The sequence below is a fragment of the Poeciliopsis prolifica genome, unplaced genomic scaffold, assembly GCF_027474105.1.
Source record: "Poeciliopsis prolifica strain line A6 unplaced genomic scaffold, Auburn_PproV2 SCAFFOLD016, whole genome shotgun sequence".
NCBI lineage: Eukaryota > Metazoa > Chordata > Actinopteri > Cyprinodontiformes > Poeciliidae > Poeciliopsis > Poeciliopsis prolifica.
The window spans coordinates 3,050,001-3,069,322 of NW_026562391.1; the positions used below are offsets into that span (position 1 = coordinate 3,050,001).

Here is a 19,322-nt window from a genome sequence, read left to right on the forward strand (position 1 = left end):
CCCAAGGTAACGGGTCCTTCTCTTGGTCAAAGATGAGGCGGTAACGGTGAGTAACCATCGTTCATGGTTTAAAACACACATTCAGACTTTCAGCGCAAACTGGATCCATTTCTAAGTAAATACAGCGCAGAGCCTTTGTCTGACCTTTGACTCCGGCTGGAGGGGGGTAAACGCTGCGTCTGCTGTGGGACACGTCTTCATGGCTCCCGCTGGCAGGTATGACGCTTTGGTTCCTGACGACACATCTGTTCAAATATAGATGTCATGAAGCACAGCAGGAATGAAAAGTCACATATATTGATGACAATGTAGTTAAATAATTAAAAAGAAAAATCATCTACATAACTCAGATTGATTCATTAGTGTTCATTTTCTCACAGGAATGTGAGTTTTTTAATTTAGGAGTTTATAGTCACTGAGTCTGGAGCAGGAAGGAGAATTTATTTAGTATTCATATCTAAACTGGAGAAAAGCTGTAAAAATGTGGTTGCAGTAAATTCTCCCTGGCCTGATCTGCTGGTCCCTGGGTCTTCATGATGCTGTTTGTCCTCCAACAAAACTCTGAGCCGACATCCAAGACGTTGATACTTAAAGTTTCAGATTACATCTTGAAATGTGATTTTTGTATCAGAATTTTTCAACTCTTCTTCAAAAGATTTGGATTTGATTCGATCTCATTTTTGTTTTTTTGCTGTCCTATAACTGTTTGTCATGTTATTAAAGTATATTATTGAAGCGTACACTTGTGACTTTTGTCCAAATAATGCCATTTGTTTGGAAAAAAAAAGCACATGGAGATCAGAAGTTTAATGATACGTCAAACTTAAATAAAAAGTGTTGGAACTGGTGATACCGGCACTGTGTATGGCTGATATCAGATCAATACCAAACCGAACGTTTACCTCTGAGGTCTCAACGCCACAGCTAAATTTAAACTTGGAGTACTTCACTAAGTTTACTAATTCGGTGCGTTATCAAGGGAATTTGTTTGATTGCCTTTTATTTATGGATATGAGGATAAAAGAGGCTAAATTCAAATCTGAGATTCCTGTTCAGATTTTACTGTGGCAGGTTTTTCAAAACTTTGCTTCATTTTACCGTCATGTGTGTACAGTACTTTGTGTAGCACATACAGTTCCAACACCACACATAAAAGTTTTCTTTAGAAACCTGATAAGATGTTAAAAAAATAAATAAATAAATAAATAAAAAAGATTTAAAGGAAAGGGAATATCTTTTACTAGGTACTATATGTCCAAATTACTAGAAAAAGTTGTTCACAACACGCTTTAGTTACTGATTTGTAGCCTCTACGTAAACCAGGCTCAGGTATCAGTGAAACTGAGACTTCAGACTTCTCAAAGTCACATCCCTCGGATATTGTCAACAGTAATAGTTTTGGCACAAGTCGTCTTTCGTGCTGCCTGGAACACTCTGGTACTCGGTGTGACAAGTGGGACGTAACAAAGCGTGGGGATCCCTGGTCCCTCTCTGTGATGCTGTTAAAGCTAACAGGAGATTCTCTTTGTCCTGCACAGGAAAAAAAAAAAAGCGGCCATTTTGCGTTCTTAGATTTGATAACGATCTTTACAAAACAGCAGACGTGAACGGTTCGAGTTGCATCATGACAAGCAATAAACTACCGTACACTACTGCATGACTCTTGAAATAGTCTCCTTCGCATTCTTCAGCAGACAGAAAAAAACATTACTGCGTTACAGATCAGTAGTAAATAACGCTTAGTTGGAGGCGTTGATGAATGAATTGGAGCCTACCTTGACTTGCGGCGGAGCAGACCGTGGGGTTCGTCCCTCCGGGGTTCAGACCTCCGACGGCGTGCTGAGGCCCTCCCGCCGCCGCCGCCGCTGAGCTGCAACGATCACAGAAGGCTGATTTTAGCTGCCTCTCCCCTGCCTTGCTCGCTCATATCTTGTGACAGAGATCATAACCCTAGAAAGATTAAGACAGCTGTTTACGGAGCAAGGACGAGGAAGGGAAAAAGAAAAAGAAAAAAATGACCCAAAAGGTCAGACAGCCGGTGTGTTGGCCACGTCCAAGAGGAAGTTTGTGACAAAAATCACGTTTACGCTTGTGGTTTTTGATTTTACACTACAAACAAAACAAAACAAAAAAAAGAAGAAGAACGAAAGGCAAGTGGACATGAGTTTCAGGTTGAGGAAGAAGCACACAGGAACTTGAAAGCGGCTAGAAACTGACCTGTCGGTGGCGTACAAAGTGCGGTTCTGCAGATGTAGTTTCCCCTTCACATGCTGGTCCCAGTCCTGAAAACACATAAACGTCATGCCGTGTCCAAACATAGTCTTTAACTGCTTTGGCTCACTGGACGGGCACTCCTTCTCTCCTCCTTAAAGCTGTAAATTATGACTGCAAACATTTCAGGTTTTTTTCTTTTTCTTATTTTAACTTTTTTTTTTTTATCCCTGAGTTGTTTACAGATGAGCCCAAAATTATTTGTCTTGAATTCAACTCAATTTGGTTTACTTACAACACGTGCTGTTACAAGACACTTTACAAAAAACAGTTATTTCAACCCAGCGACACAAACACTTCAGACGATTCTGGTTATCAAACAGAGCGTCAGGTTCACTGAAATTCACTCAAGTTAGTTTGATTTCCAAACGTATTCCATTGGCATCTTAGAGCGGCCTAGTCAAAACCCTGACTTGAATCTGATAGAGAATCTGCAGGGGAAGCTAAAGATCTGCGTGACGGCCAGGAGGCCGTCCCGCCTCATAGACTTGGAGCTCATCGTCAAACGTAAATCATCAAGATACCAGTGGAAACGAGCAAAAACAAAATGGCCGGCCAACATGGAGGTTTGTTGTCACGGCAATGGTTGTTGAGAGGGGTGTAAATCATTTTTGGCACGACACGTTCTAACAAAACGTGAACAGACAGATTATCAGGTTGCAAATGTGAAGCAGTAACTTCAGCATTTGTTTCCTTTTTATTTAATCGGTTTTCTAAGAAACGTAGCTTCAACGCAGTGTCGTCTGTGGAAAAACTGGATTTCTGTTCGTCTCCAAAACGCCTGGACGCAAACGAAATGAACACAACTTCTGATGAGTAATTTATGTTTGTTCACAGGAGACGGAGGCGGGTTACTGCTCACAATGACGTGGAAGCGAAAGGTGAAAAGTGTGGGTGCGTTCTGCGACATTCTAAAAATCACAGTGCCATCTAATGGCCCTACATACAAATAACACCCTCACAGTCGTTTTCATGGAGATGCTCACCTTCAGGTTGTAGACCTTTTTTTCACAGATGCTGCACTGGTGTGGCAGCTGGGAAGGTGTGATGCCATAAAAGTCACTGACTTGATGGGCCTGAAGTGTCCTGGTACCTGACCCTGACAGGGTCTCCTCACCCCCATGCAGGGTCTGGTAGCTCCCGAAGCCCTGCGTGCCGAAAGAGGAAACCCCGCTACAGTTCAGCTTGGGCTCGGGGGTCGGCTCTTCTGGGTTGTACAGTTCTGTTCTGGACCAAATGGGCTGCCCGGCTGAAGGCCATGCTGTGGGAGGGTTTGAAGCCATGTTCACCTTTCCAGTTTGGCTTAAGTTGTTATGGCCTTTCCATTGCTCCTTATGTGCGGTGGAGTTCATTTGCTCATTGGAACTAAACCCAACTGGTTGTCCCTGCAATTCATGCCCGTAGAAATTTCTGTGAAAGCCAACATTGGTCAAGTTCTTGGCCTGAGATTTAATCCCCGCGTACTGTCCGTCAGCAGATGTTCCTCCAGATAAGCTGTACTGGAGACGTCTGTCGGTGTCAGAAGAGTAAGTCGATCCAGGATTTTTTCCGTACTCCCCACCTTGTTGACCCTTCCCACCCCTTCCACAAGGATGATCCAGTCGCACATTCCCTGAGTTTTGGTTGAATGCCCCAGCCACCAACGAATTTGAGGAGGGGAAACCAATCACCCCAGTGGGGAAGGCCCCCTGTGGATTCCCGACCAAAGACGAACTCCTTAATTGATTCAACAGGGGCTGGGACATGTTAACATTGGAAATCAACTGGTTGAGAAGGCTGGCGGCGTTGGCCGTGTTTCCCCCCTGAGCCAGTTTGAGGCGGTGGAGGGTGAGCTGGGCCTGGAGATGAGCGAGCTGAAGGCTTGCTGGAGTCAGGAGGAGCTGGTTCGGGAGCTGAGGTCCAGCTTGCACATTGCCTGGCAGCTGGGCACCAACCGGAAGGCCCTTCTTCTCTGTGCTGTCCAACGGCGGTGCTATTATGCTACAGGGTGGGGAAAGCAACACATTCGTTACGGATGGCACAGGACAAATGCACTTCCGTTCATACACGTCAAGTTTTGGATTTGGAATAGCGTGTGGTATGTTATAATACGGTATGTTATAGGGGAAAATACAAATTCAGGAGCATAAAGGAAAGAGTGGTAAGATACGGTAGACTTGACACATATTTTTCCTTTTTGTGCCACGATGGGACTTGCCTCAGAAATGAACTCAAACGTAACTTTTTGCTTACAAGTATTGCAAAAGATGCTTGGTGATTATCTTCTATCAAAAGTTTGACAGGTTTTAAAGTCGGGAAACAAATAAACCTTAGGAAATAGTCAAAAACAAATTGGCATCTGACTTCCAATAAATTACATTATTTAAAAACTTCATAAAATACATTCTAAGTGCAAAATTTACTTCTCTGCTATCTCAAAAATGCATAAAATGTTCCAAAGTTATATGTACATATGTAAAAAAGTATAACTTTTAAAGCAAATATAAGCACAGGGAATGGATCACGAGAGAAAGACAAGTAGCAGCTGCTCTTGTTCGTAGGCTCATCTTTGATTTTTAAGAACTGTGAACTGAGCAAAACTTTGTTTACTCCAGGAATGAAACTCAACCTGACGTCTGGAAGAGAACAAAAGACTTGCACTGGATTTCTCCCGGTTGAAATTTGAATATTTCTTGCAGAAAGCGACGGAGCATTTTCCCTCAAGGTGGGTTACAAGTGACTGCTGCGGCTATGCGTAAGTCGGCACTGACAATGATAAGAGAGAAAAATCAATGTGTTCATAAATTTCTATTCTGTATGACTTTAGCAATTGCATGGTCCAAAAAAAAAAAGATTGCGCAGTTGTACTTTTGCAAATTGCTTTTTGAGTCCCCTAGTTACTAACTTGCGGCTTTGAGTTACACTCGAAAATTTCACCTTAGTGCTCAGAGTGTAAGAACTAACAGATTAAACTGAGTTGTTTTTGCACTCAATTTTTTAATTTGTGGAAGGAAGATGGCGCAGAGATGAGCTAAGAACAGCTTTGTTTCTGAAATTGTGCTTTATAAATAAAACAATTTACCTAAGAAGCTGCAGCTGCATTTTTAGTTACAACTTAGACCATCGTGGTTAGCCGAAGTAGCAATTTATTTATCTTACTAATGTTGTCAGTAAAATACAGTTAGCATTTTATTACCGAGGGCGACTAATCGTGCCTCTAGGAATTTTGTTAAAATCATTTCTTGACCTGTATTTTTTCCCCATAAATCAAAGGTTGGATCTTTATTGCAGCTACAATTGAACATGCATTTATTTTAGGGTTTTTTAACAACTTTTTTTTTTAAATACATCTGTTACTGGTTGAGTTGCTGCTCCACCTTTTCAGTTTCTGAAGAGGTGGAGCGAATGCACTCGCCGTCTAAACTTAGTCTCCTCAGCCACACGTCACGTCAGAAATGTGAAGCACCTGACACTGCCCCGTCTGGCCAAAACACCCGTCTCGTGGTTTGAGACAAAGCATTAAAATTATAGCACATGCAGACACCGACAAACTAAATTTAAACCAACGTGGCGGGACCAAATCATCCGAGAGCGAGAGAAAAGATGCAACAGATGAAGTGGATTCAAGTTGCTGAATAGTGAAAATTTTTGCAGAGGTATTTTTGCCAAATATTAATTCACGCCTCTGAGACGGGCGGAGGATTATTAGGCCCTGCATATATTCGGGCTGCCTTCTCCGGTTATGATTTGCTCTTGTGAATACTTTGCCACTTCATAAACTCATCATATTGTGACTATCACTTCTCCTCGCACCGAAACATAAACCGGGCCCAGGCCTTAAAAATCACACCTCTGAGGTGGAAAACTGACACTCAGTGAAACCTTGTAAGCTTGCTTTGCATTTCAGATTACAGAATCCTTAACACCTGTGCTGAACCGAACGCAAACATTTGCATTTTCATCTGAACCAAGAACTTTACAAGGCAGTCGGAGCGGCTGCCGTCGTCGTGGCAAACAGAAGGTGATTTGCGTTTTGTAAGAGCTGGTGTAATGTATGAACGCATATGAACACACAGTGTTATGAACCGAGGAGGAACAACGAGTCTGATCTCCAGTCTCATTAATCAACAGGAAGAGGAAGAGCCACGGATACACACTACACACTCTGAGCTGCAAACAGACTGGAGTAAAGTCAGATATTTACACATTTATCTGGACCCGTCATATATATATATATATATATATATATATATATATATATATATATATATATATATATATATTTTCTACATTATTGATTCAACCAGAGCATCAACAACTACAAATAAATGTGAAGATATTATCAAATACAGTTACTGTGTGTATTCCTGGGATAAAAAAAAAATAATAATGAAAACACACTTTGTGTATAATAGGCATCCTTAAAAAGTACCAGCACAAAGATCTTGAATTTTAACATGGTTTGAATAAATTAAAATTTGAATCGCAGTCAGGATGTAATAATCGTTGTTACGTTTAGAGGAAAAGGAGGGAAGTGTGAACACCACAAGCTGTGAAGCACGGTGGTGGCAGCACCATGTTCAGGGGAGGTTTTGCCGGTGGAGATGCTGTTGCTCTTTACAACACAGATGGCAACATTAAGAAAGAGCATTATGGGGAAATACTGAAGGCATCTCAAAATGCAGTTATGATTCACGGCTCATTTGATCTAAAACACTCAGAATCTTAAGCTTGAGCACAAAAAAGGGTCTTTGAAATTGACAGAGATATATCAACAGTCATGCTGTTAAATTAGTTACAAAGTGACTTATAGACAAAAAAAAAGTTACGCAGCTTGAAAAGCTTCTTTTTTTTTCCTCCAAAACATCAAAGAAATTGTGCAAATCTTGGAATTTAATGAAAGCAAAAATTTCCAAGGGAAAAAAAAATTCAAACAAAAAAAAAATTCTCTGATTTATTTTTATCCAAAGATAATTTACCTTGTTGATGCAAAAAACGGGAAAGTTTGGTTCGAAATCATGTCAGCAAGTGAGAAGGAAAAAATAAAAATAAAAAAACAAAGAAAAAAAAAAGCTCACGCGTCTTTTTTTCGCCTTGCACGCGAACGACTTAATTGTGTGTTTATTGTACTTATTAGTTGCGAAAAGTTTTTCTAATGGTTTGGCCTCTTAAGTGAACAAGCATGCTGATGGAGAGAGATACACTTACACCATTCCGTCCAGTGACTCAAAGCTATAAATACAGGAGTCGCCCACACTGCTGTCCCCGACACACCATGTCCTTAAAAGACTAATATGACCTCTTGAGCAGCTGGCGCGGCGTGCGAGACACTTCAGGCTAATCTTGCAATGACGATCGGGGGAATATAGGTGTCAAATACACAACCACCAGGTGTGGGAGGGAAGAGTTTAAAAAGCAGGACCGCCGGCGGTCCGGTGGATGTGGAACAGGGAGGGAACATTTCATCACGCCGCGTGCCTCAGTTTCTGCTCCCCGAGAGTAACATGCTGAGGCGACGCGCGTTTGAGACGCGTTCGCCTCGACTGCAGAGCACATTTGATCGTTTTTACACGTTTACTCTGTCACCCTGATTAGCCAGGCAATCAGGAAATTGAGGGAAACTGCAGCAGGAACATCTTTTGCCCAGAAATAAGTAGAGCTGGCAGCAAAAAAGCAACAAAAATAAATGAAGCAACAAATTAGTGGTAAATGTATCTCAGGTTGATGTTTGTTATTGATTAAGCAACCTGCTCCTAATTGCTTAATCAATGGAAAATAGGCGATTAAATCAAAGATAATAATTACTGCACTGTTGAGTGGAACCTTTATGTATGAGAAATTAGTTGTTCAGAGTATCATCTGAGATGATTACCAGTGTCATTTTTAATCAGGCATCTTTTGTACTTTCTGGATTTAAAAGGAAGAGGTTTGCAGCCTATTTCCTAAGCTCTAATATCTAATAATAAGTTGAAGGGAAAGCTTTGGAGTGAAAAGATAACGACAGAGAAACACGTTCAAGATATCACGTCTCCCTTTGAGCCGCCAGCTTCCAGAAAAGCCGCCAAAGAAAATTCAGATTCCCTCACTCTGGTCTGGAATCAGCTTGTTGGCTCCCTTAAAGAACTTTCCCCTTTGAAAGCGAAGTATTTTTGTTCTATTGAAGAGATGCATGACAACAGAAATAGAAAATGTATCCATTCTCTCTTTTTTTTTTTTTTACGCTTTTCTTTGCTTTAGATCCTAGTAAACAGAAACAGGATGGTGTTTCTTTAAGGAAGACAACAAACCTCATGTAGTGGATGAGACAAAAAAATTAATAAATAAATAAAAGTTGGCTATTTTCCAAAGCTCTCGTAAAATTTGGGGCTCTAAAGTTTTTATGAGCTGGCGGTGAAGGTTGCAGGTGGTCAAAGGTTGCAGATGCTTGGCCTATTCAATCATCAGTCAACAGAAGAGGCCAAAAAGAAAAAAAAAAAAGAAATCCCATAATGCTTCAGTCAGACATCTACTCATCTAGCAAGCAGTGAATATGCAGAGAAGCCAGGCAGATGGAAAACGGTCCAACGGGAATAAGATCTGCAGCATAACTTCAGCTTGTAGTCTGTCAGTCATTTGTTCGCCTCAGTATTCACTGATCAGCAGCTAATCGCCGAACACAAAGCAGGAATAACACTTCCTCATGTATAAATATTTTTAAAAAACATTATCGTAAAGAAATTCAAACTTTATCACCCAGTTGGCATAAAAAAATGAGAATGAGAACAATGTGGGGGTTTTTTCTCCATATATTCTGACTTCAATCCAAAGGATTGGACTTGAGAATTTAGGTAAATTTCATCCTTTGTCTTTTCTCACAATCTGGCCACAGACAAATGTTACAATTGCTACTGAATGTGTCCATTTAAACCTTCTGCACACAAACCCAGTTTCAGAAAAGCTCCACCTAAAGAACTGAGTGCGTGCGTCATCACGTCAAAATGCGTTCACTCTCCTGATAAACAGAAAACAATACAACCACACAGCAATTTAAAAAAAACTGAAATAATATTTTAAAAATGATGATTTTATACATTCATTGTGGCTTAAAGAATGTTTTCATTACAATGCGCTGATTTATAAAGTGTTTAAGTCCAGCCACACGCAGCAGCTGCCACATGTAAGACAGATGTAGCGCATTACAGCACAGTGGAGAAGGTAAAAATAAAAACAGGAGAAACACTTAACAGTTTCCTGTGTCATTAATAAATATTCAGACATTCTGAATTGACAACAACAAACCAAAGAAAACAGAAATCTTTCTCTTTGCTCAGTAGAACTCGTCAAGGACACGCTGTTCTGCTGAAAGGTTCACTTTGGCACCGGCTCCACCGGCCAATCGCCCCGACGCACCGACCCCGTCGCTCAGGAAGTAACAAATTAGAGGCAGGATTTGGTGCCGTTCAGGCCCAAGCATCGAATTTCACCGAAACATCCAGCGGAACAGCGAGCGGCTCGGCCTGAACCTCCGCGGACGACAAACACAAACCTCCGAGAAGCCGCCGGACGGCGTTCCGAGCCTCACCTCTGACACTGCGCTCTCCAGCGCTCCTTCATGCTCTGACATCTGCCCAGCATCTGAGACGGATGGGCCCCTCTCTCCCCCCGCCCCGTACCCTTTGACACGGCCACTAATGCTCACACATGTACACTAGAATAACATCCCAGCCAGCGGTCCTTACCCTCAGACGGGTGACGGAGCTTTCCTGTGTTAAATGGACAGCCAGAGGCTGTTGTGATGAAAAGTCACAAGTGTTGAGCCTGTGTGTGTGTATGTGTGTGTGTGTGTGGGGTGGGACGGGGTGAGACCAGCACAGGGGAGCTAAACTATTTGGCCTCTGGGTATTGCTGCTTCCACAGAGGCAGCAAAGCTCAAAGGAGAGTCGCCCTTCAGGTTCAAGGTGACGGAAAGCAGTAAATGCCCCCGGATTACGTCTGACCTTCAGGCCGGCCGACACAGAGCGGCACACACACGTGACTACAGAAACGAAGATGACTTTCACTGGAGCGAATGCCCGCTCCTTCAGCGTGTCCATGAGTAAATGCAGATTTGTCTCAATAAAACCCGCGAGAACACATCCGATTGGCCGATGCGCTAAAATCGTGATTTTGATTTCAGGTGGAAAATATTAACATTGTTGTAACTTATTGATTCACTAGTTAAACAAGCTAATTAATTGTTTGCTGATTCTTGATTTTCAGACTGAATTTTATTTATCCTTCTTTGGTATGAAAAAAATAAAATGTTTGTCTCTCAATACTTTAGGATTTACAGTTTTACAAGAATGTTCTAAACTTTCCTGCATGAAAAACATAAAAAAAGAAAAGAAAAAAAAAAAACAGAGAAAGGTTTCCAGTTTAATAACTTTTCATTTTGGATTGTATGAAGTAAAACGCAAAAATACAATGAAGGTACTCATTTTTTCCAATCTAAAATTTCTCATTTCTCATTTAGTAAACATGAATTTATTTTTAGCCTTTCACTTCTGGTAACCGAGATGGTTATCTTTACGCCCAGTCAGCAAACTGGGGAGGCTTTTATTTGTGCCAGAGTGAGAGAACAATGTTCACCCTGTGCTTTGGCCTTTATTAAATCTGTTAAGCATCATTTAAGTTTTATGAAACACAACATTTAAGAGAGGATTGAAACTGAAGTGAACATTTTATGTGATAATGTTTGTAAAATGAACAGCATTGATTTCGGTTATTTAGTCTGTTATGGGAGGCTAAATAAAAATAGTGTGGGTTCGTTTTGCAAAGTAAAATTTGTAAATGTGTTATTCGTTCACTGATAGATGTTCACATTCATATTTTCAGGCTAAATTATTGCTGTTAATTTTTGATTATACTTTTACAAACGGCGCTCCAGAGAGTCTGACTCAGCTTTCTTTAAAAAAAAAAAACTGAGTTAGATGGTTAGTTCGCTCCACACATGGTGCCAGGAAGCAATAAGAGAGCCTAAAAATGAATGTACAATTTCAAATCAACCAGATAGGGAAACTGAGTCTCCTGGAAAATCCAGCAAGTCTGAAGAAATCCTACAATCCACTATTGATGAGGAAGAAAACTGATTTTACTTCCAGTATTTGCTGTTCATGCATGTGTGGATTTGCTTAACTGTGTGTCCATCAGTGGTTTGGTGCTGGGCGATAACTGAGCAGCTGTGAATGCTTTTAGGTGGTGGGTCGTTGCAGGAGTTAATGTTTCAAAACTACAGCTGGATGTTGGACTGAAAACATGCATTTCAAAAACACAACAGAAATGCACCAAGTAATTTTGCTCCAGTTTCTAGTGCAAGTATCTTAGAACGCTTAGAAGAAGGCAAAACTAGCTTACAAGTAACTTTTCCGCAAGATACCGGAGCTTGTTTAGAGTCAGCAAGTTCTTAATATCGACTAAAAACTCTGAGTTCCACTCCTAATATGGTGAAAAATAAAAATGTCTTACGTCTCTTTTCTTGGACTGGTGCGTCTGTTTCTGTCTGCAGTTTGCCAGAGTTTATGATCCATGTCACTGGTAAACAACTTTAACCAAATGTCTAATCCAGAAAGCAGTCATCAAAGGCTTCATGAGCGGATCCAACACAACTAATGTGTCACTGGAAACAGCGAAACGTGTGCTTCTCTAGCTGTGGGGCGTGACTGGTCCGCAGAACTTCCCAGTCTTCCAGTCTAACAACCCGAACTTGTGTTCTCATAATATAGTCAACAAATCTTTGCCTCCCTGATGACAGGACAACACATGAGAAGGTACCAGTCTACAGATAGCAACACTCCATTACGCTCTCACAAGGTGAGCCTGTCTGGACTTCGTAATCCTGCCGCCACATGGTCGTTGGAGATATCTCCTCCTCAACGCCAGAGCCAAAAAAACGTTTCCCCAAGGAAGGCGTGAGTCCCGTCCGAACAACGACGACGGCGAATCGACGCTTTTGACACCTGAGACCGGAGGAGAGGAGGGCATGAAGAGAGAAGGATGGCTACAACGAGGAAGAGTACCTTGGTATTGAGGTTGCAATGAAGTGCAGAAAATAAACACAGTGATTTTACTATTACTGTGAAGAAGACAGAAGAAATCTGGAGGAAGCTGCCTGAAGAAACAACGAAGAAGGAAGAACAGAGCCATCAAATCGACATGGGAACCTCAGCAACCAGTGACCTCAGCAACCAGTGACACTTGATTAAATATGAGTGTAAATAAGTAAATGAAATTGATCAGTCAGCCTTATGCTTAAAGTTTGAGGAAGATGCAAGTTTTTCCTAATTTGTTTCTTTGTTTTAGAAAATAATTCCAAACAAAAGGACATAAAACCTTTTGCTCACATTTGCTTACATTTTTTCAGTAAAACTAAAAAAAGTTAACTTTTACTATGGTCTGAACAAAATGTTATTTTCTTATCTGAAATAAAAATTAATCCATGTTTTTCCTCTACGTTTCTGATAATCCGATAATCTGCCTGAGAGTTGCCGTTCTCGGTATAGCAATGATGAACACAATGACCTGCAATAGGGAAACAATACTGTCACTGTGATACCAACAGTAATATTTGTAATTACATTTCTGGATGAAGCTGAGCCCACACAATCATTTGATCATAAGGGTCAGAAATACGTTGGGGAGGGGGGCTCCCAAATGCCCGAAGAACCAGAACTTTGCCGTTTTGTTTCTAAAAAAGTTTCAGATGACGAAGCCATTTCTGTTTACTGAAGTTCATTGCTTCATTTAAAAGCCACAATCGAAACAACAAAGTAGAGGAATATCCATCAAACATTTCTCAGCTTAATTTGATATCTTTATTTTTTCTACAGATAAAGTCAAAATCGAGTCATTCTGTTTGTCTGGAACAACTTCGACACGAAAACATTGAGGAACGGATGAAACAGGAACCAGGCTGAGCTCAGACCCAACCATCCACCAGGTGCTGCTGGTTTTACGGCGGCCAGCAGATGGCGCCACATAACAACCCCCGGGAGATCCGCGGGGACGCATCGGTCTGCCGGTGGAGGGCGCTAAAGCTCCTATTTTGTTTTTTGTTTTTAGATTGAAACACTCGTGGAATATCTCAGACTTGTGTTAACATTTGTGGGCAGCGATTGTTGAAGAGAAGCAAAATGCTTTGGTGATTAAAAAAAAAAACGATTAAAAGGAAAAAGTGGCTCAAAACTCATCTTCTCTGATTGCTTATTTAGATTTCCACGCGTAAATCAGTCTGTCCACAAAAAACGGATAAGAAACGGCTTTAAAAAGAAAGAAAGAAGAAAAGAAAACACCATAACAAGGTCCAAACAGGTCCTGACATCTTGATTTAACTTTTGCAGAAATCAGACACCGGCTGCGAAGTCAACACATCCAGCAGCAGGGAGGTCGGTGTGGGCGGGGAGGCAGGCTCCGCTCCCCTCGCTCCACATTTGGCACACTGGGGGCAGCTTTTAATTTATGGCATCTGGGCCCCGGGGACATGGGATCTGGGCCCCCACAATGCCCACCGGCTCAGAGCCGTCACTGTGATTCACACCGTGTTTTAACCGATGACGAGCCGCTCAGATTTATGCTGAGAGGACCAGCAGTATAGACGTCGGAGGATAAATTTAGCTGTGATGGATTTTCAAATCAAATGATGATTAAAACGAAAAAAAAAAAAAAAAAAAGAAGCATCAGTTGCCCAAGAGAAACATGAAAGTCGACGACTCACGATGACATCAGCGAAAAGCATGAATCCAGCTGCAAATCGCCTCTCCGTGTGATCTCGGTCCAGCTATTACTGCGAAGGTGCGCCGTGAGACTCCGGGGTCACAGCGACGCGTTGAGGTCAGAGGAGAAAGCGTCTGGCTGGACAGCTGCGTCCTGACCAGGGGTATCCAGCAGATTTACCCCAGAGCAGGACGTCGTCCCACTGCAGAACCAAACACCTGTTTGAAACATCAGCTGGCAAATGGGAAGATTTCCCACCACAAACCGCAGGGAATGGTTGAGTCGGCAACAGATTTATTCCCTTGATAGAAATGTTGCCTTCTTTCCCCCTGCAAGTCCAGCTTTTATGTTAAACCGATTCACATGAAACCTCAAAGGTCAATCTATGAGGGGGTGAACATAAAATCAGAGTTGTGTAGCATTTACTTGAGTAACGTTTTGGTACTTTTATGAGTATTTTTTACTATGTCATACTTTATACGTTTCTTAAATAACTTTGTTGTGAAGTATCACCACTATTGCTTGAGTAAACGGTCTGGATAGCGTGGATTAGGGAAGAACAAGCTCGCTTTAACCAAACGTTCACCAGCTTTGTTCCACCAAGTTCATATTGAGAGACATTGATTTGAAAAGATGTTTCTTTTGTCTAAGGATTTTATTTATACTATAAGTATTTTTGTTTTGCTTCTTAAAATGCCAAAATGACCGGATAGCTTCTTTTTGATCCGTCCGATGACGTCAAATGTCAAATAATTGATATTTTGACGAGCGCTTGAGCTACTTTTGTTTTAACCAGATACTTTTTTTACTTTTTTGAGTCCTTTCTCGAACGACTACGTTTTACTTGAGCGAAAATACGTTGAAGTAGCGCTACACTTAGCTGAGTAAAACGTTCTGCCCACCCCTGCATATCATAAAATATAACTGGGATGAGGAAGTGAAATGATGAATGCTTTTCTGTCCAAATGAAACTTTTTTTTCCATGTCTAGCCAAATCCATCTTTAAAATTGGCTCCCACCGCCTTCGTCTGGTGAAAATCTCCTCCAGACATATCAGGAGCCTCATGGCTGCTTCGCTCATCCATGGTCTTCTTGCTCAGTTCGACCAGATCAGTCAACCCAGCCGCGTCTCGGTAGGTTTGACCCGACTCTCCGAACCTCCTTCAAACCCGATTCCTCTCTGCTGTGCTCAACATCGGAGGCCTTCGCAGAACAGCTCGACTTACACTGAGGTTAAATTACACATGGCTGAGCAATTACTATTGGCCTCCTGAGTCAAATTTAAAGCTGCGGGATGCGATTTTTATACTTAAAAAAAATACATCTATTTTTTCTATAATTGTTCAAATGTATAACATGAGACAGTGAACCTCCTGTGCCTTCTCCCTGTGATGCTGGCATCTACAGAAATGTACCAAAAAACAACCAATCAGAGCCAGTAGGAGGGGCTTTGTGCTGTCAATCATGCCCGTGTACAGGCGGTTTCTCACAATAAAGCCTATTGTGAATGCTCAGGCTCGTTAGCACAGCCACTGATAACACCAGCCATGAACCATTAAGTTACCTCTTCGCCGTTAGCAAATTGAGCAGCGTCCACACAATCCTGATTGACAGCGATAAGAACCGCCTCCTGGCTCTGATTGGTTGTTTTTGACCGAGCGGAGAAGAAAGCCCACCTGGTGTTCGAAATTGTGCAACAGAACCACAGGAAAACTCGACTCAGTGTCCTGTCATTCAGTCACAGTGAGAGTTTAAACACACCCAAAAAATACAATTTTGGGGCAAACCTGAGGAAAACTGGTATTTATAGGGCACAGATGTTCTAGTTGGGGGTAAAAAGGGAAGCATTTTATAAACAACAGCAGCTAAAGCTTTGTCACCACCGACAGTTTGACAGTTTATCAGCTCTTGTCCCTTTTATTCTGGCCTATCAAGTGTTTTGCAGTTGGTTTTAATGTAAGCACATGAGCTAAGAAAAGCCCCCGCGCTACCTGGGATCTGCTGACGCCGGGTGTCAAACTGGGTGCTGAGAGCGGGGGCCCCCACCACCCCGGCTCCTCCACCCGTCTGCACAGAGTGACATCACAGATGTGTCTGACTCATCGAGAGTTCACAGAGAGGGAAGACGGCGAGCTGAAATGACAATCATGAAGATAACTGAAGAAAAGCTTCGGCTCCAGCTCAGCAAAGTTTCATTTGAAACAGGCTGAGAATCGCGTACGGTCAATCAAAGAAATATTTGTGAGGTGGGGAATTCGGGGCCTGTCACAAGACTTGGAGGTGAAGTAAGATGAGAAGCGGCGTTGGCTGGAGTCGCCTCTGACAGACGAGGCTGACCAACCATTTCGCCTGCCGCCCCCGAAACGGTTATTTATAGCTGCTGCACGGGTGCAGACAGCAACGTTCTCTCGCCCTCTTTTCTATTTCCCGACAACACCACCGACTGCCACGACAGAGACAAGTTCAAAGTTTTCTCCACTGGTTTTCAATGAGATCAGAGTCCACATTTCCAGAGGCACGGCCATTCATTTCCTCCAGAGCGTCGGCAGGACAGAGACCATCTCAGTGGAGTCTTCCTGCATCGTGGTCAGCAACATCCGAGCTATATTGGTGCACAAGGTGACGTGGCAACGATTCCCACAACCCCCCTCAGCTCTGCTCCGCCTGAACACGGCCTCTCTCTCTCTGCTCTCACCTCACTCTCATCTCTGGTTGAAGCAGGCATCGCTTCTTCTTCCCCATCTGTCATGCTGTCAACTTCACAAATACCGATCACACCCTAAAGACGGGTCCCGCTTTAGCGACTTGTCAACCAATCGCAGCTCCGCTCCGCTCCTTCCCCCCATGGTTCTCACTCTGTTGCCCCCTTTTATTGGAAAACGTTTAGAAATGTATAGATTCATATAGTTTAGTAAGAAATTATGTTTTCTTATGCAACAAATTATGTCACCTGGACAGAGTCAGTTTTACTTCCTCACAGAACACTTAGTTTGTTTAGTTGTTTATTTAACAAGGACAAAAGAGAGTTGAGAAAAAAACTTGATCGAATGCAAAACACATTAGACAAAACATGGTGAAAACATCTGATAAAATGTTTAAAAATTACAGATATAATTGTATCTGATGCTGTTTGCTTAATTTCTTTACTAGAAATTGTTGCCTTTGTAAACCTATTCTGGGAAATGCATAAATATTGGTTTTCTAGAAACAAGCTGAACGCAGGAATGCTTACATGAGGTTGACACAATCAAGACTGGGAACCTGATTGTGTCAACCTAAATGGAGATCCATCTAAAAAACTAAAGAAAAATGTGTGTGTGTGTGTGTGTGTGTGTGTGTGTGTGTGTGTGTGTGTGTGTGTGTGTGTGTGTGTGTGTGTGTGTGTGTGTACTGTGCCAACAGACACATTTTGAATCCACCCACAGAGCCAAATAATGTGTAAACTACAGGAATACACAAACAACAGAAACATCAGGCAGTGGTCAGGTGGGCCGATAAGAATCACTGGGCAACAAAATGTATTGTTATCGACTCATTATCATAAAATATAAAAGAAGGTTGTCAAAAAGATTTTCTTTGTCCTTTCAAGGATGTCAACTCTGGGTTAAAACTGTGTTCAAAACTAAATCAGTAGAATTTGGCTCTCGTCGTTTTCCTGTCTCTACTGAGCCTTAGAAAACTTTGAAGATTGTATTCGCACCGTAAAAATGTGCTTTTGGAGCTTTCGCACGCGGACAGACGTGGAGAACTTTTCCTCCGTCCAGGACAGATGTGGCTTTGCCTCATCTGTCACTGAACAGCACAAGCAGGACACACAGATGTTGGAAAAGGCTGACGGGGGGCAGAAAGACGTGGCCACAACATTTGGGGATTACACCAATTTTTTGTTTCTTTTTTTTCCTGTTTTTTTTATGTGAGATTTGTTAATGTTCATTTAAAACTCACAGGCCCATATCGGGTGAGTTGTGTAAACATTTTCAGACTTTTATCAATTTGAACAATACTTGAATATATGAGCCAAATTTTGGGTCAAAACATAAAGCTATGTGGAAAACAAAACAAAAATAATTCAAAAACATAACATACTTAGAAAAGAACAAAATTAGACAAAAAGGGGAAAAAACTTTACAAAACCTGCAATTATGTGTCTGGTGAATTTAAGACACATTTTCTCTTCATTCAGGGAAGTTACTCTCAGTGGAGTATCCAGATATTTTTTAAGCAAGACTAGCGATACTTCATAGTGTATTACTCAAGTAAAAGTAAAAAGTACACCATAGTGAAAATACTCCAAAAAGTAGATTTCCCCCCCCCCAAAACTTTACACAAATAAATGTAAGAAGCTGCTCCCCAATCCCGACTGCAAAATCAATCAAGTTTATGTACAGAGTATTGCAGCAGCAGCTGCTGAAGTGCTTTACGTAACAAAAACACAAAATTACAAAGTTATAATAAAAACACAGAACTCCACAATACCTTTTATTGTAGTGTTATGGCAGCGTTATTAGCGAACCTTGCTTTATTTGAATCGCAGTAGTCTAAGAAATATTGCTTATATTCAGACACGAAAACCATTAACACAATGGTTACTTCAGTGGAGATTTTTTCTGAACTGAAAAAAAAAAAATGATCGAGATACTAAAATGTGCCAACGATATATAATACTAATAATCATCATCACCATAAATGTCAATGTTTACAAACGACTGCTAAGTTTGTGCTGAAATCCAGGACAGACTGAGTGACTAAGACATTATTTAAAACGTCCTGCTGTGATGCTTTTCACTGATGAAAGTGGATTTGTACGGCCGTCTCAGATGTTCGTGAGGAGACCCGCCACAGGGCAACGCGGTCCAGATGCCAGGCCAGCTCAGGGATAAGCTCGGCGCATTAAAGGAAAACACTCAATCACACCCTAACGTGAAAAAGTCGAGGCTCAGCAGACCATATGGCTCGACGTGTCTCATCCCACGGAGGTGCTGGCGTCGCAGGCCGCTCAAATAACAATTAACTTCCGACGGGCCCAAACACCACGGGCGAGAAAACTTCACAGCTTTTCCAGCAGCTGCCCCGTCAACGCTCTGAAATGAAAGGATGAGAAAGAGAGAGCAGGAGAAATCCCTTTGAAAGCCAGCGAGCAGAATGGGTTGGATAGGCCCCGTGTGATGGCCGTCAGGGGATTCCCTGGGAGCGCAGAGATTTACTCCATAAAAGAAGGATTACGCCGTCGCCTTTTAACTTAAAGAACACGTGGGATCTCCGAGCTGCATCCTCTTTCACTGGCTCTGTTCCTTGAATGTCAACTTTTATGGAAAGACAGGCAGTGGTTGCCAGACAGAAGGGAG

General features: G+C 41.9%; 1 protein-coding gene across 3 annotated transcripts in view; it reads right to left on the bottom strand.

Annotated features, from left to right (window-relative positions):
• The window catches only part of rbm20 (RNA binding motif protein 20), a 45,751-nt gene that overhangs the window by 12,937 nt on the left and 13,492 nt on the right, over window positions 1-19,322 (bottom strand). The window contains exons 1-5 of one of the 3 annotated variants that reach the window (XM_055041107.1): window positions 13,979-14,052; window positions 3,258-4,251; window positions 2,218-2,282; window positions 1,776-1,870; window positions 145-245 (exon numbers count right to left, since the gene is read on the bottom strand). In XM_055041107.1, the coding sequence (XP_054897082.1) occupies window positions 145-245; window positions 1,776-1,870; window positions 2,218-2,282; window positions 3,258-4,251; window positions 13,979-13,986 (1,263 nt within the window). In that variant the 5' untranslated portion in view covers window positions 13,987-14,052. Of the gene's footprint in view, window positions 1-144; window positions 246-1,775; window positions 1,871-2,217; window positions 2,283-3,257; window positions 4,252-9,811; window positions 9,952-13,978; window positions 14,053-19,322 lie in introns of those variants that run through there. The other 2 variants (XM_055041106.1, XM_055041105.1) reach the window with 2 other exon arrangements.